This window comes from Athene cunicularia (assembly GCF_003259725.1).
Source record: "Athene cunicularia isolate RWA chromosome 6 unlocalized genomic scaffold, athCun1 chr6_part1, whole genome shotgun sequence".
In the NCBI taxonomy this organism is placed as follows: Eukaryota; Metazoa; Chordata; class Aves; order Strigiformes; family Strigidae; genus Athene; species Athene cunicularia.
Genome location: NW_020799105.1, coordinates 18,734,469 through 18,758,030, shown reverse-complemented (window position 1 = coordinate 18,758,030; position 23,562 = coordinate 18,734,469). Strand labels below are relative to the sequence as shown.

General features: G+C 39.2%; 1 protein-coding gene and 1 long non-coding RNA gene across 2 annotated transcripts in view; one reads left to right on the top strand and one right to left on the bottom strand.

Annotated features, from left to right (window-relative positions):
• LOC113481547 overlaps window positions 1-13,963 on the top strand; it is a 19,621-nt gene extending 5,658 nt beyond the window's left edge. The window contains exon 3 of the long non-coding RNA XR_003398694.1: window positions 13,842-13,963. This is a non-coding gene — a long non-coding RNA (uncharacterized LOC113481547). The remainder of the gene's footprint in view (window positions 1-13,841) is intronic.
• LOC113481546 (pancreatic lipase-related protein 2-like) lies at window positions 8,019-23,562 on the bottom strand. Its single transcript, XM_026851293.1, has 12 exons — window positions 23,514-23,562; window positions 21,931-22,085; window positions 19,502-19,627; window positions 18,413-18,547; window positions 17,270-17,378; window positions 15,998-16,117; window positions 15,786-15,908; window positions 13,045-13,160; window positions 11,375-11,504; window positions 10,195-10,306; window positions 9,030-9,194; window positions 8,019-8,201 (listed from the first exon to the last, which is right to left on the bottom strand). The coding sequence occupies exons 1-12, from the start codon at window positions 23,560-23,562 to the stop codon at window positions 8,138-8,140; spliced, it is 1,404 nt and encodes a 467-aa protein (XP_026707094.1). The 3' UTR covers window positions 8,019-8,137.

The following is a 23,562-nucleotide window of genomic DNA, read 5'->3' as shown; positions in this document are numbered from 1 at the left end:
TCATATCTATTATAGCTCATCAAAATTTTTACCTCTTAAAGGTTTTTATGGGTTTGAAGAAAAGCACGATGAGGCCATTTTAGCCCTCAGAGGGTTTATGGTATGTAACATTCATAACAGTCCACATGCTCAGCTGAGTTAGTCAGTTATAGTAAACTCCTGTTACAGGCAACGGGCTGAGCTGCCTCTGCAGGGAATTTCAGAATAGGAACTAAATTTTGCCATTCTGTGTCACCTGCTGGAAGTCACCAGCTATCTACTTGTTGTCGGTCTGACGTACGTCCCCTGTGAAGCAAGCCCTTGTACATTTTCATATAATCAAGCCTCTTTATACTTTTTACATAGAGCAGGCTAACTTATTTTAAAGAGGGGAGAGTAAGAAAAAATTGTGTTACAACTTAGGGAGGCTATGAGTGCCCAAGTATTTATGAGCTTTTTCTAGTGAAGTTACTCAAGCTTAGTCTACCCACTACCATTTTGACTAATCTATGTCCTTTCAGGCCATGTGAGATTCACAGATTAGGTGTCTCTGTACCAAGCTCTCTCTTATCTGTTAACATGCTCTGAATATAACTGGCATGTACTGACAATACTGTGATCCATCTAGAGCAGAGAAGCCACAGCCACTTTCATTCAAAATTGTGTCAGGAGGAGGAGGATAGGATGATGATAATCAGGTAATTCATCATTTTCTCTGTAATGCTTTCATGACTTGTCCATCCTGTAAGTCTCAGGTTCTCTTCTGTGCTCTGGAGGTTGTGGGTCACAACTATGTCACAACCCAGGTCTTTCAGCTTCTGGGCAAGACCTCAAGTCACTACACTGCTATCTACGGGATGGGTGCTGCCATAATCATTTGTTCAGGCAACTGTGTAAGAGCGACTGTCATCCCTATGAAGGAGTGATTCAAGTGCCTAAGGGCATGAAGTAACTTGGGTTGAATCTGCGGTTCATACAAGAAGCCAGTTTGTGGTCTTGAGATGCATGCATTTCCTGAGAGAAGATATAATTTGAGAAATAACACCAAAAATCTGTTTCCGCATGCTGAGCTGTACATAATGCATTCAGTCTCCTAGCCGCTGTAAAAACTAAGTCAAGAGTGTCTGTCATTCCTTGTAGTATGTGATGCCTACATGAATGTTTGGATCTGGGGCTGGTTCTTTCTGGTAAAGTGGTACAGTCCAGTGCCGTACATGATAATAATCATTAGAAAGAAGTCTCAGAGGAATCTGGAGGAAGCAGTGGCTAGTCAGTGATGGGATCTCATATTTAATTACTGCTTACACTGAAGACACATGTAACTTCGATAAGGCAGAACAGATCTAGCTAATAAGAAATTATCTACAGTCTAGTCTATGTTCATTGACTGGAAGATAGAAACTTGTCAGCAGTTATGGGACCTGTATCTCCTCAGAATGATGTAGCTCAGTAGATAAGTCTGTGGAGGTTGAGTTTGGGGAGCCACAGAAAAGAGGTAAGGTATGTCATGTGCCCCATTTGTCAAAATACTGACATGTAAGTTAAATGGAAAGCAGCCAGTGAAACTGGTGCTTCTGTTAATGACAAAACATCTTCAGAAATTGCTGAACATCTTTTTGTGAAAATCAGACCCTTTTGAAATGTATTTTTTAGTGGACCAGGATTGCTGGATACACTCGAATTTTTTGGTGTACTTTCCACAGAGTCAGTTCATTGTGTGTGAGTGGTGAAACAGTGCCACTGAGCCTCCCCCAGCGGTAGTTACAAATTCAAACACAGGTGCACTCTTTCAAGAATTCCTCTGGGGACAAATGTACACAAATAGCTGAAAACTGCATTTGGCAAGAATATAAGTTTATTACCTTATTTAGTTCGCTTTTTGATCTGCTCTGTAAGTTGATAAGCAGCAACCTGGCCAACACGGGGGGACCATATGCATTTTCAGCCCAGAGTGTCACTGTTTATTTCAGAGGGAATACACAGTGGTGCAGATTAAGTTAATGTAGGCCAGTACAACAAGTTGAGATTAATAGCAAAAAGAATTTCTAGCCCATGTTGTAGGGTTTTGAGGTCTGGCTTCTTTTACAAACGGTGAGTTTTTCTGTGTCTGGTTTTACATCTTAAGAGGAACAGTAGCTTTTTATGGACAGTAAGAAAGGGCTGGCTTTTGCAGTTGCTTCTGACAATATGCAAGTGAACAAATCCACGTGGTTTTATAGACCTGAGAATTATCAAGAGCATAAATGCATTCTGATAGCAGCGGCCTTCACATAGGTAGGGAAAAGAGGATCAAAACGTTCACTGAGGATCATGTTCTCCAAATAGAATCTCAGCACCTGTGTTTCAAGTGCAGTGATATATAAATTACTGAGGCTTTCAAAGAAAGATAAGTGAATAATATTGTAAAAGCAACATTTTTCTCAATCATTTTATTTTAAATTGAAGATGGTTAATGAATTTCTTAGCTTGGATGGAGGTCATCTGGAAGTAGCTTTGTGTATTCCATCCTTTAGAGATTTGCTGATATGTATAGACAAAGATCACTCCCCTTCCCGGAGAATCTTACTTTTAGCCTCTGAGTAGCAGAGCCATGAATAAAAGACTTTCTTGATATTTCTGTTGTCTAATTCCAATGTGTTCATTCTGGTGAAGTGAAAAATTCTTGTATTCAGTAGAGGCAAAGCCATTTTACCTTAGCGTATCCTTTCCAGTACTGCACAACAGCAATAAAAGGAATGTTTTGGAAATGATAAATATTTATGACCTTCTATAATACGTGCTGTTAATTAAATCAGTCAAAGCAAGCAAAGATAATGTTAACTTCTGGTTTTGTGAGCTGGAGACTTATGGAGCATAGTATCATTTAGAGGAAATAACACTAGGAGAGAATTTTAAAGTAGATGATGGAAATAACCTAAGACAGAGAGGAGTCAGAAGACACCGTCAGGCTTTTTTTTTACAAGTAACAGGCAGAATTAAATGGAAGACAGAGAAGACCATTGTTCTGAATCTCCTATTAATGCTAGAATATTAAACTTATTTGAAAGAAGCAGGTGAAATAAAAAGGAATAACTGTAGATTTGCCTTGGAGATTGAAAGGCAAATTCAAATCTTGATTGTTTAGACCGATAAAAAGTATGGCTCTGACCAGTGGTTCAGAAGAAAGTTAGCCATCTAGGACTCTGGATGTCTCCTACATTCGGTCTCAAGCTTTCCTAGTGTCAAAAAAAGGGAAAAAAGACAGGATGGAAAGGGGACTGACACCACTGCCAACCTGTATTTTCACATATTGCTTACGCTTCCGGTGTTGCAAGACACTTGCCCCATCCAGCCTCCTGGTAGCTGGGAGGAGAGGTGTGTTTTTCTGCAGTACAGCCATGTAGGCGTGCTCTGTTTGTGCGAGGGTTGGTGATGATGCATGTTCTTTCCGGAAGTTTTTAGATCCTTGATAGTTAAAGAACAGATTCTTGGCTCAGTTTTATCTTGGACATATGCCATGAAAATAGATTTGGGCATGCTATCAACTTCTGCTTCCCAATTATGGGAAACAGAATAACTTAAAGCAGCTTGGAGACTATTTGATATTACAAAGTCCCTGATACCGTGTTACTACAAAAGATGACTAAGAGCCATAAGTTTTAGAGAGCTCATGTAGATAGATTTGCTGATAGGTCAGTGAGCAATTATTTACCCTCCCAGCGGCAACTGCAACCCCAATCATTTTTGGTTTTGGAAGAATAACTCAAATAAATGTTGGGAATGCAGAAAGATTTTAATTTTTGCTTCTGTCCCAGGAGCCTGCCAACCATAACTGTTAGAGCCAGGGGTTGCGTAGAATACCCGGACTGCATTAACATCTCAGCAAAATCACTTTCCAAAGGTTTTATTTTACCTTCGATGTAACAGACACACACTTGAGAATTGGAGCCTGCTGTAGGAAAAATCAGTAATTTGCACTGAAGGAAAAGAGTGGGAGAACTGTAGGTAAATGATTTTGCTATAAAAATATCCAGGAGGAAATGCAGGAGAAGGGAGCGAAGTGATGCCCCTGCAAGAATGATAGCTGGGAAAATAGATTTGCTCCCAGGTGATGTGACCTTACAGGCAGGTGGGTAATTGGTATGACACCAACTGTTAGATGAAAAAAATTAGAACCAGATCTCAGATCTACCAAAAGTACCTTCAGAATGTGTGTACTCAGACATTGAGCCACTGTAATCATTAATTTACTTCTGATATGACAAAGACAAAGACTCTAAATTAAATGTAAAGGGAGAAGTCAGAAAAACTTATCAAAATACAACTGTGTAGAAAAGAATAAGCTTTTCTTGGGAAAACAGGAGACTGAAGAGAGTAACAAAACCTGATATATCATATGGGAACATGTGAAATACAGGTTATCTAGAGAAGAAAAAAAAAGCCTGATGTATTTTAACCTGGAGAAAATTAGGGAGTTTCCCATGGAGCAAAGATGTTGGCAAGTGATGGGGCTATAAGATGATATCATCAGAAAGGAGATAGTCTTAAAGGCAGAATGGAGGCACTGGGGAGGTTCTCTGTACAAAAGCCTTGTCAAGCTTCCTCTCTAACAAAGATTAAAGACCAAAAAGACTTGGTAGGCTTATTCCTGAAACTTTGTGGTTCAGTCGAAAGGATTTTATCAATGTATTCTAAGATGTTAGAGTATCATGAAAAAATATGAAGTGGGAGGAGAGACAGCTGCATAAACTGAACGTTGAGGTCTCTGCCTATTAGTTCTATTTAATTAATTTTAATTATTCTTACGCTTTTGGTTCTGAGCTCACAAATATTTATGAGGGACATGGTGATAGGCTGTACTTCTTGGAATGAAGAGTCTGCTGTGCTATGGAATAGAGTATTTTATTCTTGTTAATGGAGAACTCTGACAAAAATGGTCCTTGATTTCTCATTAACATACCTGCACATATCACTTTATGACAAGCATACATTTTCGCTTAAAATTATTTTTCTGACATTACATATAAAGTAAACACAGATCATGTAAGTGGAGTGGAGAGTTAGTATTTTGGATTACTTATTATTGCTGTTCCCTTCTACAAAAGATTTAAGAGGTTTGTTTGTATGTGTGTTTGTTTTGCCTTACCCCGTTGCCAAAAGAGTGTCATGAGAGAGAAAAGGGACCGAGGCTGAATGCTTTATAATGGTTTTGTCAGTAATTTACCTTTGGCATAATTTTTGTAGTGAACAAATGCTTAAGGAGTATTAAATTAAATTTGTATTGTAATTCTGAAGCACTCGTGGTGTTGCAGAATATTGAATAATGCAAAAGACTGAATGCAAATCACAGTATGTCCTTAAAAACCCTAGACAAATGAAGCACATTTGATTAAAAAAAAAGCGCTACCTTTCAACATGACAGCCAAACATATCAAATGGTGCATCTCACTTGACATTTTAAAGATGCAGCTTAAATTGTTCAGGAAAACTGGCTTACCTTGTTGTGAAGATATGTAAGAATTACCTGTTCCAGGCTTTGTCAAAGGCAGATTGTTTTGTGAAATTCAACCCCTTGTGATTTTTGGACTAGGTCCATTAATACAAAGTGATAGTATCCCAACGTTTCATACAAGTAACAATTTTAATTTTTAAATACAGAAGGAAACAGGAGGGAAGAATATTTGCTACCAGCAACGCACAGCTGCTGTCAATGCTGTTTTTTTTTTTTTTTCACCTTTAGCTAATCATAATAAATCTCTCTTGCTCTGTATGTAGATGTATTAGCAAATAATGCAGTGTTCGTGTTTACCAAAGAATGAAAATTAACTCAAACAGTATATGACAAAAATGCAAAACAGGATAACACAAGGAAGAGAAATTAATGCAATATTTTATTTTTAGCTGAACTGATTGGGTGATAAAATGTATATTTTTAAGTGGCCTAGCTGATGCTGGACCATGTTTATAGCAAAGTCATCAGCCCATGTGGGCTGTCATGTTTTGTAAGAATGCTGTTGAAAGCAATAGCCTAAAATTAAACAAAGTGGAAGTTCGTATTTATGAAAGCAAGTAAATGATTTATTCTTCATAAAACCGTCAAATTAATTTTTAGAATTGCAGCAGTGGCACAGCCAAATATGGAGGCAGGAGGGGATGGACTTTATAGAAGTCTTGAGTTCCACGGGACATTGCTTCCTTCTTGTGAGAAGCAAGGGCCTGTGTTGCACTGCTCACACTGCTGCCTTGATGCATTCAATCCAGTGACCCAATCCAGTGCCTGGCCCTGCTGCACACTTTTTCATGACCCTTAGGAAAATATTTACAGTTTTTTGGCTTCAGTTCCTGACTGTAAGAAAGGGAAAAGTAGTCTTCCTATTTTTCTTCCCTGAGTCTCCTTATTTGTGCAACTCTGGGGGAGAGAGCCATGCCTGACTTACGAAGGATGTTAAAGATGGTGTAATTACTAGCTACAGGTATTTCTCAACTGCTTAGAGGTCCCTGGGGGTTGTTTTGTACTTCTCCAGGGGAGCGTGGAAGAGGGGAATCCCTGCTTATGCAAGAGGAGGGTCTTGCCTAAGGAGTTTTCCTAAGGGGTAGAAGAGGGTGAGTTTCCCGTTCAGTATGGTTTCTGTATCCTGCTCCCCATGGGCAGAGATAAGGGCACTGAAGCAGCCAGGCTGAGAAAGTAGACAGCCGATTTGTCAAGTTTGCTGCAAACCTCCTAATCAAGCTTCTCTGGCAAATTTCATAGGAGGTGACTGGATTCTGACATCTCAAAAGTATTGCTGCATAATTTGATACACCTGTTCATCACTCACCTTTGGCCTTGTGTAACACATCTCATTAACACCTCCTGGTAAACCTCACTGGCAATATTCTGGAATAGCCAGTTGTTAGGAAGGGACAGAACTGAGTTGCCCAATGTGATTCACGCACAGGATTTCTACACCCAAATGATAAACCTCACATTAGATTTAAAAATTAGCTCTGTGTCTTAGACCACAGTGGACAATTAAAAACGAAAAGGATTTTTGTGAGTAGCTGGTTTTGAAAGAGAAAGAATCTGAGCTGATTTTGGCTGATACTGGTAACTTAGTAGTCTGTTTTGTTAACCGGTATAATCAAAATGCTTCCAAATTGGGGGAGGTGGGGGGGGAGAGGGGGCAATGCTACGTAGTAATGCAAATAATGCAGCTCAGGCCCAACTTCAGTGACTTCAGAAGAGCAAGGTAGAGGTGGAAACTTCAGCTTCACCAGGTAAAGAGAAAATAATTACTTTGAAGGCTGCCAGAAAAATTGAAGATCCTCAATAGTGCAACAAAGTTTTGATAAAGAAGATGTCTGTTTCAGGTGTGGAGAAAGTCTCCAAGCTCACGCAGCGTTCAGCGAACAGAGCACATCAGTGACTTCTTCCACAGGAAAAAAGGCACAATCAAGTATTTTGCTGTACATTAAGCTGTCCTGGCTGACACATGTTGAACTTTGATAGTAGAGTTTCTCAAGGTCTACTGTATGACTCTGTACGCAGTCCCAGCTTCTAAGCAGTCCTTTGGATGTGCTGCTCAAATGTTGTTGAAATGCGTTCTTCAGGAAGGAAGGACACGTTAGACAATGCCATTGAAACTCTCATTATTTTTATATTTAAAATTATTCCTCAGACTCCTGACATAGAAGCAATCAGATGCTTCTGAAAGCATACAAGTGTCCTTTTCCTCAACAAATAAGTAGGCACTATCAAAGAATTTGGCTGTCTATGCTCCCCCCATCTTTTTTTCTTTTTTATTTTTTCCTTTTTTTTTTTTTTTTTTTTCCTTCCCTGTTGCTTCTTCTTGGATTCTCCTTCTAAGATAATTTTCAAAGGGTATTGGCCGGGGAATATTTCAAATGGCAATTGGCTGGGACTTTTTTTCCCTATTTTATTATTTTCCCCATTGACTGTGAAATATAATCACATTGCATGTGGGTGTTATTTTAATTGTCACTGTAACTGGAATTCACAAAGTGTAACTCCCCTATATGGATAAAAGCTAAAAAAAAATAATTTGGAAATAGGGCTTTTGTAGTGGGCTGGGAAAATCTGTTGGAGGAGCCTTGTTAATGCTTTGCTGTTGGCTGAAGTGTCTTTTTCCAGAAGGTGAGGTTTGCCACAGTGGACAACTACAGCATTCCTTTCTGAGCCTCAGCAAAGTGCCAGGGCTTGCCACGTACTTGGCCGCACGGTTCCACAGCCGCAGAACACAGACCTGGGGAGAGAGGAAGAGCTTAAGGAAATATATTTCATCACAAGACTGTTTTTTAGCAACAGCCCAAGATAGTCGATATAAATCATATTTTTATTACATTAGGTCAAAGTATGAGTTCTAGTAGACTGAGAACATAAAATGTGTGTCATCAAATTATTTTTTAAAGAATTACTAGTTAGTGACTAATTATTAAATTTTAAGATGTGTTTGCTGTTATGTTCTGACTCTACTGGCATTTTAATTTGGACCAGGTGGGCGCTTTTGAAGGGAATCTCTCACTCCATGTTCCACACTTAACTACACTTTGGTTTACATGAGAGTGTGGTGTTGGCGCACATCAGCTGGATTCATTTAGGTTAAAACTAACCCGAGAGGTGTGCTCCAGAATTGTACCTAGTGCACTGCACATGTCAGTGGGTGCCCGACCTGTGGGATCGGTTTGGAGTCAGCTGAGGTGCCCTGCCAAGGCAAGTATGCTGCTGCACTCTGCAGGCCTGTTTCTGATGTGCCGTGCTATGTGTAAGGGAGATGTAGGCACATGAATCTGTAATGTAGGAGAAAAAGATGCAGAATTTCAGATCTGATATCTCTATTTTTTTGTGTAGTCTGGCTGCAGTGCTCAGCTGGTGGGAGTAACTGTAGTCAGTCAGACACCCAGGTACTGCAGTGAAATTTGGATTAGGGTCTTATTTTCAGTACTTAAGTCCTCTTGCTTTATGTGGCATGACACTACGCTAAAGGTGTTTTGGATATTTTTCCCTTTTTCTGTTTGTTGTTTCCCCGCACCCCAGACCCACAGAATGGAACATGACTAGACTGTATACTCACACATTGCCGTTTTCCCCAGATGTTATTGTAACTTCTTCAGCTCCCATGCAACCTCTGTGTACATGACCAGGATGCTTTTTCCAGAGAAACTCAACTTTTGAAATGTTCCCAGAAATTTCTGTATCAATATAGTTCAAGTATGTGTGGCCTGGTTTGAAAGATCCTCTGCCAAAAGAAAAGCACATAAGTGATGCTCTGTGTTCTTTACAAATGAGAAAAAAAGAGAAAAGCTACAGTTTAATCAGAAAGGGAGATGAGTTGTGGGATGAGTTGAAGCTTTCAATACTATCATTATAATCTTATTACATTTATTACATTATTACATTTATTATGGTGTTATTATTACATTATTATTTTCAATAATTACCAATTAGGGATGTTAGGCAAAATTTTAGCTTAGAACATGTTCTTGGAGAATATGTTCCTTGGGGGTCTTGGCGCAGATCATGCAGATCTGAGGCTTTCAGCTCAGGCAGCAGGGGATCGTGTCTCAGGTGCAGAAACACCAGATTCTGTCCTCTCTGCTGACTAGTCATTCGAGCTATGTAGCAAAGTCTTTTGTGAAGTCCTTGGACCTTAGAGGTTTTGTACATAAAATATGTCAAATACTTCTTTGGACAAACACTGTAACAGAGTTAAATTTAGGGAAGATTAAAAAGAAACCACACACACACAAATGCATATAATGCACTTTTCATTTAACCTTTTTTGTAAGGGGATTAGGAAGGAATATCTCATTGACAGTTGGGTTGATTTTTTCCTCCAAATGAGTATTGCAATTTTTTGCCTTAGCTGAAGCTATTGTGGTTGTGCTGAGGCTACCTCATCTCTCCCAATGTGATTGATCCTGAATAAATCTGGAGGAAGTTCTGAAGACTAAATGTCACTTTTTTTTTTCCTCTGGCTGAAGTCTGTGCTGCAGATACCAGCTGGTCAAATCAGTGAAGCAAAAAAAAAAAAATGCAAAGCAAGAGAGGCCGACCAGCAAGCAGATTTTGACCACAACCTGTAACATGGGGAACTTCAACCACTTATCAGCTACTTTTATTATCAATGTAAATCACGAAACGCATAGAACAAGATGAGACGTGTAAAAATAGCTATGTATAAATTCAATATCCTAACAATGGTAAAGACATTTTTTCAATAGTCATGTTAAACTTACTTGTCAATTGTATATTTTTTCCTGATCCCATTAGTTCCAGTCAAGGCTACATCTATATTTCCCATTATGGTTTCTGTTGCAGATACTCTGATATTTATCTCTTTTCGCCAGCCTTTGAAAGCAAAATTAAATAGATTATGGTTGTAAGATTTCTTTCCTAATGGTAAAACTTCTCATATGTTTCAATGTCTTTCAGGGAGAGGAAAGGATTGCACAAATGTGCTTGTAAGTGGACAAATTGTCACTCTTTATTAAGGTAAATGTTAGTTCTGCATGATTCTGGTAGTATTAATTTCCTTGACAGGAGTCTAAATCGCAGATCCATGCTGACCTACTGGCTATGCTGAGTACTTAATCTGCCATGGCCAATACTGTACCTTGCTCTTCCACTTGGCCTCACTTTTAATTTTGTAATTCCTTACACCTATGAGCAATTTGGGGGTTCTCATGGATGGCATGTTAGCTCTCAACTATGAATTGAGGTCCACTGGACTGCAGTGTTGTTAAAGATATATTAAACAAAACTGGCTGCTTTCCCAGGATCATCCTGATACACGGAGTGTTTAGGGGTTTTCTTATACCTGTTCACAACCCAACAGCTGGCAGGAGAGCCTGTCATCCCGCATCTATTTCTAAGGTAGAAGCAGGGTCTCAGAGGCAATAGCACATACTGATTTCAAGCAACCAAGTTTGGGAAGTTTTTGTACCAGCTTTAGTTCCCGGTTCTGTGGCAGCTTCTACAATAATTACAATTAAAACTATACTTCTTATTACTCCCTGACATTTTAACTTGACAAGCTTTGCAAAAGTATTCTGAAATGATCCAGTTTTAAAAATTTTTGTCAATAAAAACAATGTAAATTTTTTTTGATTTGAAATTTTGCACTTACAGCATAACATCCCACCCACCTTCAGCTTTAGAGAATTTTTGAAGCCATCATTTAATTAACAAAATTTTAGCAGGTTTTATAACTCAGAGGTCAGCATCAGTTGATCTGTTTCTATAATTACTTCGGCCTTTCCCAGATAATGCTGGTACGGCGTGTTCCTAACACACCTGAAACTCTACATTTTGTACTGACTGCCACTTGTTAACTCCAGCAGCTCTCTGTAGAAGTGTAAGGCATTCACACATAATTCATTGTCACTTTGGAATTCACTACCCAAAATGAGTACTTACGAGCATATGGAGGGGAGGGGCCTGTGTTTAAATAAACTTTTTGTTGTTCGTTTTCAGTTTTATGTAAAAACATATCAGCATAATGACCCATCAGTGGGCATCCTTCCTTTGGACATGGGAAGCAGTCTCCCTAGGGGAAAATAACAATGTATATTACAAGACATTATCTGTTTTAATCCCACTTCTTAAAAGTTAAAGAAATTAAAGATTTTCAGCTTTTTCCAAACTTTTTGAAAATGCTCTTGCTTCTGAGTTCAAATCACATCTTCAGTATTTATTGATGTGGTGAAAAGAGGAGCTGAGATGGTCAGTCAGTTTATTTCATCTGGTTGAAAATCAGAGAGAAACAGGTTGAAAATCTGGCCTAATTCCTTACATTCTTGCAGAGACCATAAGTAAATACCTTAAATGCATGTTGTGCCTTACTGCCTAATCTGTAAAATACAGGAAATGTATTCATCTTTTATGGGGTCCATTTGAAAGGTTGTCTGATCATTACTATAGGATGGGTAACCATATTTGCAGGGAGGTCTGGCTGGATATCTCACTCATATGGTAAAGATGTTTAAGTTTAGGAGTACTGAAACTTGAGGGTCTCACTTTGGAATGTATTCAGTCAGCTCTTCAGCCTTTCTTCCCATGCAGAACCTTAATGAAATTAATCTACCTACATAAATCAAACTTTCAGATCAAGACCTTGACATCCATCTAAAACAAACCCCACAACATAAGTGTGTATATTTTCAGTGAAAGTGATTTAATTGCAGCTGGAAAATATAGCATTGTTATTCAGATAGTTGAATTTTGGTATTTGGGGGTTTCTCTAGGAACTGTTATTTGTGGATCTTTGACTATTTGGGCATTAGATGAATAAAAGGCTAAATGATCAGCATCACTTGCTTATTACAAGATTGAAATAAATATTTCCCTCACATCACTAAATTGCACAGGCTTGAGGTTTTCAAGTCTTGAATTACATCAGACTTTCAAGTTACGTGGCAATGTTGCTAAAAACTTTAACAACTTTTTCCACACTATTGTAATCATTCCTTTTGGGAGTAGATGGAAACAAATTCAGACTTGTCTTACTCCTTGACCAGTCCTCAGTTATGCTGCCAGAAATTCTCCACTAAAAGCCCAGTTATATTAGGCATGAGACACCAGGACATTATGCTGCTTGCTTTCTTGTGCCACCTGAGTGTTGTGTGAGCAATCCTGTGCTGTGTAAATATCTCCCCTGCCCTATATACTGTGGATGTTTATTGTTTAAGACAGATGGTTAAACATTTCTGAAATTCAGAGACTGTCCTCTTGATGACGGGTTTCACCAGGTTTAGATGGACTTCCTTCAGCCAGAGTGTCCCTTACAGCTGACCTACGCGAAAGGTGAACCTAGCCACAGCCTCTCACTGCCCTCTTACTCAGCTCTTCATCTCTTCCTCTCTGTTTTTGTTGTTGATATTTATGCCTTATTTTCTTCTAGATTTTTTTTTTTTTTTGAGTTTGCTGCTTTTACATTTTGCTTGGGTTTTGGGTGTGGTCTGAATGAGGGTTGTCAGTGGGTCTGTGCAGCCTCCCCTGTATCCCATGATCCAGAGTGTAGAAGTTGTCCCAGAAAAGGGGAAGGGCAGGGCTATAACTGCTCACATAAATATGTACCTGATGCTTACCAATATGAAAGCTCGGTATGTTTCACACTGATACCCAACAAATCCGTTTGGAGTGATAATACTCTCAGCGTAATACCGGAGACTTCTTTTATGTCCACATCCAATAGATCTGTATTCTGGGAAAATGCCCAGGTAAAAAAAGATAAAAGCTATACGTTAACATAAAGTCTATGCCAAAGCAACACTTGTGGGTCTTTTTTCCTCAAAGCATTTGTACATATAGTGATGTCTCAGATTAAAAGAATAGTAACAATTGAAAGACATTTAAAGTGTGAATTATTTGGTTTTATAGTAAAAAGTTTTTTTTTTTTTTTTTTTTTTTTTTTTTTAAATGGGGAAGAACTAGGTTCCAATCTGCGTGTCCCTGTGCTTGTGCTGGAGTTAACAGAGGTGGAGATGCACCAAGGCAGACCTCGTGCAGCCTCCCATCCTGCTATGTGCATTTAACTGATTTTACTTTAGCCTGAGAATCCAGGAAGACAGGAAAATTTCCCCTTGATATTTCAAAGACTGGAATAATTCATAGCTACAGTGTTTATAGAGTATATAGTAGTTATTATGAATTAATTTTCATTTGCTTACCATTATCATAACATGGTATTTAGTAAAACCACAGTTTCCACTCATTTCTAGATTTTAAAGGTAATTGTAATAATTATTTTAACTTCAGTGGCTTTCCATGTTTTTAAGCCCTAGAAAATCTGTGGTAACTTGACAATGGTGATTCTATGAAATGCTCTTAAAAGGAAGATATTCAGCAGTGTGTCCTTGATTTTGCCAGAACTATTTGAAACAAGTAGTCTCTTTAACGAAGTAACAAGCGACAGAACAAGAGGGAATGGCCTCAAGTTGTGCCAGGGAAAGTTTAGTCTAGATATGAGGAAGTATTTCTTTACAGAACAGGTTGTTAGATGTTGGAATGGGCTGCCTAGGGAAGTGGTGGAGTCCCCATCCCTGCAGGGGTTTAAGAGTCGGGTTGACTTAGCGCTGAGGGATCTGGTGTAGTTGGGAACTGTCAGTGTTAGGTCAATGGTTGGACTGGATGATCTTCAAGGTCCTTTCCAACCTAGATGATTCTGTGATTCTGTGTAATACATTTTCCCACCAGAGAGAAATTTAGAAGTCAGTGCAGGAAAGAAGAAAGTGCTATTTGAGTTATATTTACAGGTCCCTTGTAATAGCTATTCTCTTCATTGGCTCTTCCCTTTATCAAAGCACAATATACTAACATTAGGTTGTATAAAAATAGGCTCTACACTGATGCAGTGTGTGTGTGGGGGGGGTGTCACCCAATCACAGGGTGAAGTCTTGGAGACACTGAAATAATTGCAAGCTGGCACAGTTTACAGAGAAATCAGAATTTCACCCACTGTCAATATTTATGCATCTTAAATACAGACCTGTTGGTATTGGCCAGTTGACACACATTGTTCTTTACATAAGGAAAGAAAAAAAAGACCAAAACATCTCTGAAAAGTATTTTTGTCTGTTTTTCCTGAAAACAATCTGCATCATCAACTCTTCCTGAGTATGTTTTCTTTATAGTTCTTTTCTTAAATTTAATTCAGAAGGGTCTGTGCTTTTAACTTTAAAACCCTCAGCTCTTACGTTTGGCTTACTTTGTGCTAGTGCCAAATTCACTTAACATCTATACAATGGGAAAATAATACTCCTCTCCCTACTGCATCAAAAGCTGTAGAAAGAGTTACTAAATAACATTTGTAAAGCACTTCATACATAAAAGCACTACATAAATGTAAATATTATCAAACAGAAGAGATATGCACAAAGTAAGGTTTAACCACAAGGCAGGAGTTAAGGCTGTCTCTATTTTTAGAAAACATCTGCTCATGTTCAATAGAGCTGAGCTTATCCTTCACCACAAAACATTGCAAACAGCCTTGTGAAATATCTGTGGATTTTTTTATTTTTTTTTTCCCCCTGAAAATGCAGACATTCTTATGCAGTTCGATTAGAAAGTGTTTTGGTTCCAAGTGACTTTGTGCACAGCCATCTTTCAGTCCTTTCTGTTACTAAGTTCTCCAAACCAGTTCTAAGACAGAGCATTTTTGAAAGCCAATTACTTAACTAGTGGTAGGGATTTCAAAACATTTAGCTGTGAATAACACATGTTCTAATTTCTGTAGGTTAGGATCAGAAGACAGGATTTTGGGGACCTATTGTACTGGATCCCAGGGTGATTCTGATTAACTGCCCAGCTTTCTTTGAAGAACATGAATTATCAATGGAGCAGTCATTTTATCATCTTCTATATTTTTAACCTTGTGCTGTTCCCCTTGAAGGGACTAAAGCTGTTAATGGCGTGGCTGAGTATGTCTAACCCCAGTAATATTGGGACTGATGTCTTTCTAGGGAGAAGGGAAGCTCAGATTCTTAAATATTCATTTTTGGATTATCCTTCAATGAAATTTTACCAGTCCTTCATGTGTGGAATTCCCACTGTTGTCAGTCTGTCAGCACAGTGGCAGGATCTTATAAAGGTTGTGATGAACAAGTCTGTGTGCTTTAACTGAAGTTTCCACCTGGAATTTCATTAGTATAAAAGAAAATTGGAAGGTATTTCACAGGCAGCTTTAAATCTTCTGGTTTTGAGCATTTTCTCCCTTTTCCAAATCTGAGCTATATAAATAATATATGCATGCAAAAGGCTTTACCTTAGCCTAGTCTTTATTTTTAACTGTAGCTTATAATGAGATACTACTTTTTGAAAATACACGTACCTCTCATAAGGTCATTGATATTCCGAGTTGCAGGAGGTAGACGAAGCTGCTTGCATCCTGGCATCTTCTTCCCACCATTTGGGTAAAAATCCAGGTGGCCACAAGTCTGAAGAATCCCTGGAGCTGAAATGCACAACGAATCAAGGCTGATCACTCTCAGGTACACTGTGGCCAACCTTTGTGTTGGTGTCATCCTTTGTGTGAAAACTTACCAAAGTCAAAGAAAAGATGACCAGCGTGGGTATGTATTATATCAACAAATTTTGCATCTGAAGGATCCAGCCTAACCGTTGTGGGAGTATATTGGAAAAGGGGCCCAGCTGGATCCAAACCTAAATAAATGGAGATATGTCTGATTGAGTAATTAATACTAATGTATGTCAGCACATACAATGTGTGTACACTGCATGTCATTACAGTTCTGCCTTCACTCCATATGTAAAAATCCATTTGTGGTCCACAGCCAGCAAAACAAGCAGGTTTTAGTAGAAAGGTGACTGGAGGCATTGCAGTACAGTAAAATGCTGATGGGTGCTTGGCTTACTTTTGGGGAACAATGTTATAGGAAGAGGTTTGTTGTTTGGTTTTTTTTTCATTTTAGTAAAAAATATGAAATCTTGATGTGTTACCCTAAAAATGTAGATTTGTTTGAGAATTTTTATTTGATCAGAAATCTGGTTTTATTTCCAAAAGATCTTGGTTGAAAATGTTACCCCTTCACTTCAGTGTCAGTGAGCTCTCTTTGAGGTTAAAGCTGATCCCAGTTTCCCTGACTTGTTAATGTGACAGCTCACTGCGTACACAGCTTAGACAAAGCAATGTCTATGCGGAGAAGAGAACTGGCTGGAGGAAAAAGGAAAGCAGAAAACAGAGAGCCTTTAAAAAAAGCAATGTGTGAGTGTGGCATGACGCTCCATCTCTTCATAGCTATGCGACTAACAGCTTTCTTCCTTTTCTGGGTGTCCATGGCTATTTACTGTCTCATCATGACATGCTAGATCTAGGGGTTTTAATTTTTCATTTCAGATTTTTAATCTTTTGAACTGCTGAAAAGTCATGTTAGAGTGGGCTTTTAAAACCAGATATGATAATGAGTTGCTAGTGTTTTACAAGTCTATTATTCCACACGTAATACAGTATTTTGATCCTGATCTTTTATATAATTAAAAACCATAACCAAGTGCTCCCTGGGACTCATGACCTGTGAAAAGCAATCTCTATTTAGCCACAGTTGGGACAGTTAAGCCCTTCTGATCTGTTGCAGTTGGGCCTTTCTCAGAGCTGTGAACGTGGCCATGTGGAATGCATGGCATGGGATAGGACATGGCTTTGTTCATACGCTCTCATGCTAGCTGTATACTGTTAATTATGAGAAACCAGCACATTGCAGTCTATATTGTGTGTTTATATGGCAGCAGTGGTTCTTCAGTTCTCTTAAGATGAATGAAAATATAAAGCTTCATCAGTTGAAATAGCTTTAGTACCTGTTATTCTTCCAATGCCAGGTTTCCTTCTCCCTGCCTCCCCTGCGGCATGTGCTCCAAGACTATGGCCGATGAAATGAACATTGGCAGGAGAGTAGCCATAGTCTTTCTGTGAAGATATATGGAAAGGAAAAAACAAGCATGTTAAGCAGGGGATACAGGCATGTGGCACTTCATCATGGCCCCTCCACTGTGCTGGGACACGGCCAGGCCAGCAGGCGATGCAGGGGAGTGTCTTGGGTGGGAAGTTACTGTTGTGGGTGCGGGGATCTGTACCTAAAGATCAGTTCCCAGATCATCTCATCCTCTCTTATATCACGCCTCTGGAAGGGAGTAAACTCTGTCAGGAATTGGTCCTTGTGATAGAAAAGAATGAAAAGGGAATTCCTGCACATAGCTCCCCTACATTTGCACTGGTTGCTTGTCCAAAAGGCAAATGACCCCACTGCCTCACCCCTGAACCAGTCTGTCCAGTGAGGATAGTGGTCTGTAGTCTAGTCTGGACTAGATGATCTTCAAGGTCTTTTCCAACCTAGAGGATTCTGTGATTCTGTAGTGGGAGAGTTTTCAGTGCCTTTGGCTGTGGCATATCCTCTGTGTGAATCAAGCGCTATCCTGCTACGGAGATGCTCCACCGTGTGGGTCCTGCAGGACGGGGAGGGCCATGCCAGGAACGCTGCTGGTGTCTCAGGCTCAGCTGAGCTTCTGCATGGGAAGCCTGACACTGGTGGCTGCAGCAGAGTTCCTTCTCTGTGCTGTGATTCAGTTCTTGCAGGAGGCAGAGTGTGTGACCCACAGAGAGATGATTTAACCATATTTGTCCTCTATCACCCCTCTTCACCCTGCCAGTTTTGCTAGACAGCCTCCAGTCTAATGTCTTATACAGTAAAAACCCCATCTTGAGCAAAACTTTCAGAAACTATGGCTTGTAAGCCTTTAGGCACATGCTTTTCTATGGTCTGACACTAAAGAGGGAATTTCCCTTTGTGCAGGATTGGAGAATTTTAATGACATTTCCAGCTGCATTATTGAGTACCTCTGTACTTCCTGACTCTATTGCAACAAAGCTAAAGTTGCCACCGTGAACGTGGCATTTACCACACAGACTATGCACCAGATTTCATGTTCCATGGATACTTTTACCTCGAGAAGGTTCAGCAGATATACCAGCTCAGCCCCCACAATGCGGACGTTGTTAACTGCGTCGGTGTAGAGACCACTAGAGCCACCTCTCCAGTCGGTCAAAATGCAGTTCACGTCTTCAGTGTGAAACATAAACTGGTGGAAAGCATGAAAACAGAAGATCAGAAGCTAACAGGCACGAACTACGATTGTAGCAGGGTATATGCAAACAATATTTAGTTTTGCTATAAGCAGGGACTCTGTTTATGTGACTGGTAAAGACACATCTTCAGTATTATTAATTCCTACAATACTGAGGCATCAACACAAGGAGGCAGAGTGGAGGCAGTGATTTGAACACTGTATAAAGACACAGGGAAGCTTGCTTCAGTTCTGTTTTCCATTCCAGATGCCTCGGTTGGCTTTAAGGTATCAACTTCTCTTAATGACAGTACCTCAGTTAGAAAAAGAGAATAAAATGACTTCTTTTTTATTGTCCAAGCTTTAGTCTTCAAAATGTATATGCTTGGATCATCTAAAAGGATTCCCAAATCTGTGTTCATGTGCTGGAATTTTTCAGCCCCAAAGCTCATCTATATAAACCAAAATATTCATACACTTCTGCAATGAAACATTCTTATGTTTAATTCTGAAACAATTTAATTTCTGAAATGTACCTAAATAACATGAAAAAGATCCATTGAACAAAGTATTTTGTTTTTATTAGATCAAATGCCTCCCTCAAACCAAAATTATTATTTTGACCTTTTGCTGAGGTGATAAAAGTGACTTTTTTCCCCCTTTATTATTGGCAAGGAATTGAAAAATCAATTAATTCTAGGTTTCCCTGTGGAGGTGAATGCAGCAAAAGGGAATTTAGCAGGGGGCTGAAGTGCACTATACTCATGGCTAGGAACGAGAGTGTGGTCATGTGGTACTGAGCTTCATTCTAAGGTTTTTTTCCCCTCATATATCCCCTGAATTAACAAGAAAATGGAGGTGTAAATTTTATGTGTGAATTTTAAGTCAGTTAATAGGGTGATGTAGATATTTGTACATTCAAATACAAGTAAAATGACTGTCAGAAAAAAAAAAAAATTAATACCTTACCCTACATATATTTGTTATCCAGAGGAGGTCTGCTCCAGCAAGATGGCCGTGTATAATGAAGCGAGTTTTCCTGTGTGTTCGGAAATTTGAAGCTTTGATAGTTGAAGGATTTATGGCAGAAATTTTCTGTGTCAGAAAAAAACAACCAACAAACAACACAACAAGGATGTGACTGCTCCATCCTATACAGTGTACATTTTGATACGGGGCAGAGTACCCCAACGGTTAAGGCATAGTTCTGGACTCTCAAGAGATGGGTCTTGTTCCTCACTTGTAAACTGCCTTGCTGGGGGATATCAATTAATTGCTTCAACAAATGTTTCACTTCCTCTAGTTAAATGAACTAATGATACTGGCATCCTTTGCACAGTGCTTTGAGATAAACTGGTACAACATGTCATGTGAATACAAGATTTTATCAGACTTGGCCATAGAAGTACAAAGATAGCATCTTCTGCAAGGTATTATGTGGTTGACTTAGAATCGATGTCTATTTTTCTTTCTGTTTGCTTTCAGTAAGCTGCTTTGTATTTTATGAGAAAGCCCACCAGGCTTACAATGTTGGAGGCTGTAGGTATTTTTGGGTTTCTTGATAAGGAAGGCATTCTTTTCTTTTAAAGAATACTGGGTTGGTTTAGAACTTGGCTCTCATTTTTTTGTTATGGTTTCCTAAGCTTAAAAGGGGACGTTGTGTGCTAATGAGCACACATCTCACCTCCAGTGAAAGACTGATTTACCAAAAGTTAAAACCTAATAGGCCCCCTCAGGCCCCCCTCAGGTAGAGAGGTTGGACTTATTCTGAGGTGACTCAAACAGGAGAAATCATTAAACACCTCTACTGTTTGTGACTATCATTTATATTTAAAAAAAACAACTATGAAGCCTTTTTCATGTAATGTAAGCCAACAACAGCAACAAATATTATATTCCACCACCACACCACACCCCCCACCTCCCCCAATTTGTTTCATTTTTCTTGCTCTTTGTCCAAGTAAAATTCACACTCCCTGATGGTCATTTCTCTTCTTTCACCAGACTAGTCCATAGCTCCACAAAACTGTTTCATGGTAGGGACAAGACCAGGCCAGGCACCTCCAACACCTTGACCATCCTGTTGTGAGCTTTTCCCAGTAATTGCTGATCTTCAGAGGAAAGGGCTGACACACCACTAGCATCTTTCAGTATGTTCCCATTTGATCCATCCTAAACAGTCCTGCAGGCTCCTTTTATCTACTTCCTCTTGTCACTCTGTCACAGTCCAGAGCTTCCTCTCACTGATGCTAGTTTGCAGATGTAGATAACCTCACCTTTTAACTTTTTTTTTGTTCCATACAGCTCCGGTGTATGCTGTCTCTATGCTTCTCTACCTGATGTGTCTTCAGGAGGGATAACCTTGTTCAGCTCTCTGCAACAGAAACCTCCAAGCTCTACCAAGCCTTTTTCTTTGCCTTTAGTCTCCTTTTTCCCTCAGTCCCAGTCTTCCACAGAATGTTTAATACTTGTTTATTTTCTTTATCCATCCCCATTTAATTATTTTCTTGACCGTTTCCTTCTTTTTCTACATATGGTTTCATTCTCCCCATTTTTTCTTTAGTCTTCTATTCCCATTGCTAAGCTTTCTTTCAATTTTCCATCATGTTTTCCTTCCTCTCTCTGGTGAACATGGATACTTTATCTTCTGATCTTCACTCTTAACTATCTACCTGCTCTTATTGCTCAGTGTTGGCCACCACATAAGCAGAGCCTCTGAGATCAGTTATATGTAGTTCAGAGGTCCTAGTAATCATGTGTGTGAACTACATCCTCAAGTCATGTGTACGGGCCTGAAATTTGTTTTCAATCTGGAGACACATAGGAGTCAAAATTGAGCTTTCTTTTTGTACTGCCTTCCCTACCTTTGGTTTTATAACGCTAAACCTGAAACTGAATTTGGGCCATTAGCTTACTGTAGAGAAGTATATAAAATATATCCAAAATATCTCAGATGACTTGTGTTAGAAAGCTGCGATTAACATAAATATACCTGGTTCATTGGAGAGCTAAAATAAGGAAAAAGAAAAAAACATGGAAGAAAATTATGATTGACTGTTTGTGTGTAATATAGAATTGGGGATTCTCCTGGGAGAAAAATATGGGAGAAAAGAAACTGTCCATATAATTTGTTGAATGTGTTGTATACTATTAGTGTTCAGAATCGCAGAATCATCTAGGTTGGAAAAGACCTTGAAGATCATCCAGTCCAACCATTGGCCTAACACTGACAGTTCCCAACTACACCAGATCCCTCAGTGCTGTGTCAGCCTGAGTCTTAAACCCTTCCAGGGATGGAGACTCCACCACTGCCCTGGGCAGCCCATTCCAACACCTAACAACCTGTTCTGTAAAGTAATGCTTCCTAGTATCAGTCTAAAAACATAGCAGTTTCTTACTTGATATTTTATGATGTTGTCTCTAGTGTAAAGAAGGAAATTGGTGTTCACGTCTTCTGGAGAGCTGGGCAAGCCTGCCAGTTGTCTCCCTGGGATCCCAGACCAAGGGGGGTTATCTGTAAAGCATCCAAGCCTTTTGTAGCAAACTTCTCTTCCTGGGGTACACAGAGAAAAATGTTAGTGTTCTGGGAACATAGCCGGTTAGGCTGCACCTACAAGGAGCTGACAGGATGGTGTTTATACCAGGGAAAGAGAAAATGGCTGATTCGGGTTAGGATGGCACTTCTGTTCATTTTTCGTTAAGCTGCTCAGTTGTGCTCTTGTGCCTTGTGCGTGTAGTAGGGACTTTGAACTTCAAGCCCGATTCCTGCTGCAAACATAGTGTAGAGGCCCAGATTGATGAACTCAGGAGAATCAGGATGTGTTTGTTCAAATGTATTGTTAACACAGCTGTCAGAAAAAGACAATAAAATCTTCATCCGGATTTGAGAACAAACGAGTTTTTGCTGACAGCGCAGAGCAGTCCTTCAAATTAATCCTAATGCTCCAGGGATTATCTAAATTTTTATTTCTTGTGCAACAATTCATGAAGGAGTAAAAAGAAACCAGAACATTAAAATAGACAACCTGTGGTTGCTCCACAATGTATCTTAAACATCTCTCTTATTTTTTTATCACCATTTTAGTGGAAGCAATAAAATGGCATTTAAGTGCAAGCCTAGAGCAAAGCACAGCCTCTGGATGTGTAGTCTGTACCTGAAGAACTAGAGTTTCCCAATTTCTATTGTGGCTTTAATACAGTAATGATGCAAATATGACACATGGGTGTTACCATTAAATTTTATCCTTACCCACTATCATAGTACAACAGTTGTGAAATCCCACATAATTTTTATTGCTCTTAAAAAGATACTGAAAACAATGAGAAATTATTGTTACCTAGGATAGGTGACAGATTCATTCTATAAATTACTCTTTATGAAATGCAGGGGTAGAGTGATATGTACTGGAAATACATTTAGAGGAAGAGAAGATTGAATTGTGGAGCTGCAGCTAGAGACTCCACAAGTGACCCAGTTGTTTTCACAGGGGTCTTTCCTCTGATGCCAGTGCATTTTTGGATTGTGTTGTTTTGTTTCTCTCTGCTCTTTCTGTGTGTCTGTGCCTGTTGAACTATTCTTTCCTATCAGTAAAGAGGTGTTTTGGATGAGGACTTATTTTCTTGTTCTCTGCATAGCATGGTGAATAGTAAGTGCCTTGGCTGGCTTTGCAAGTATTGTAGCTACCATAAATGATGGTGTGGTTGTGGGTGGGTAAAGAAAACCATTCCAGAAGAATTTTAGTACTAATTCATCTGTAAAAATACCTTTCTAATTCCCATTCTGTCTGCTAGTTTCAAAAAGCTTTACAGAATTAAAAAGTAATAGGTTGTGTGGCAGACATGACATAACTCAGTGCTTCTAATGAAGAAGTATGTTAGATCTGTTCCAAAGCACATCACTTTTCTAAAATACAGATATTCTGGTATAAGCTGCACACAACCATTTCTGCTGTCCATAGAATTTAACAGCTATGTGTCTTACCTCTGGCTGCACCAAGAAGAAAAAGTGTAGTGATCCATACTGCAAACAT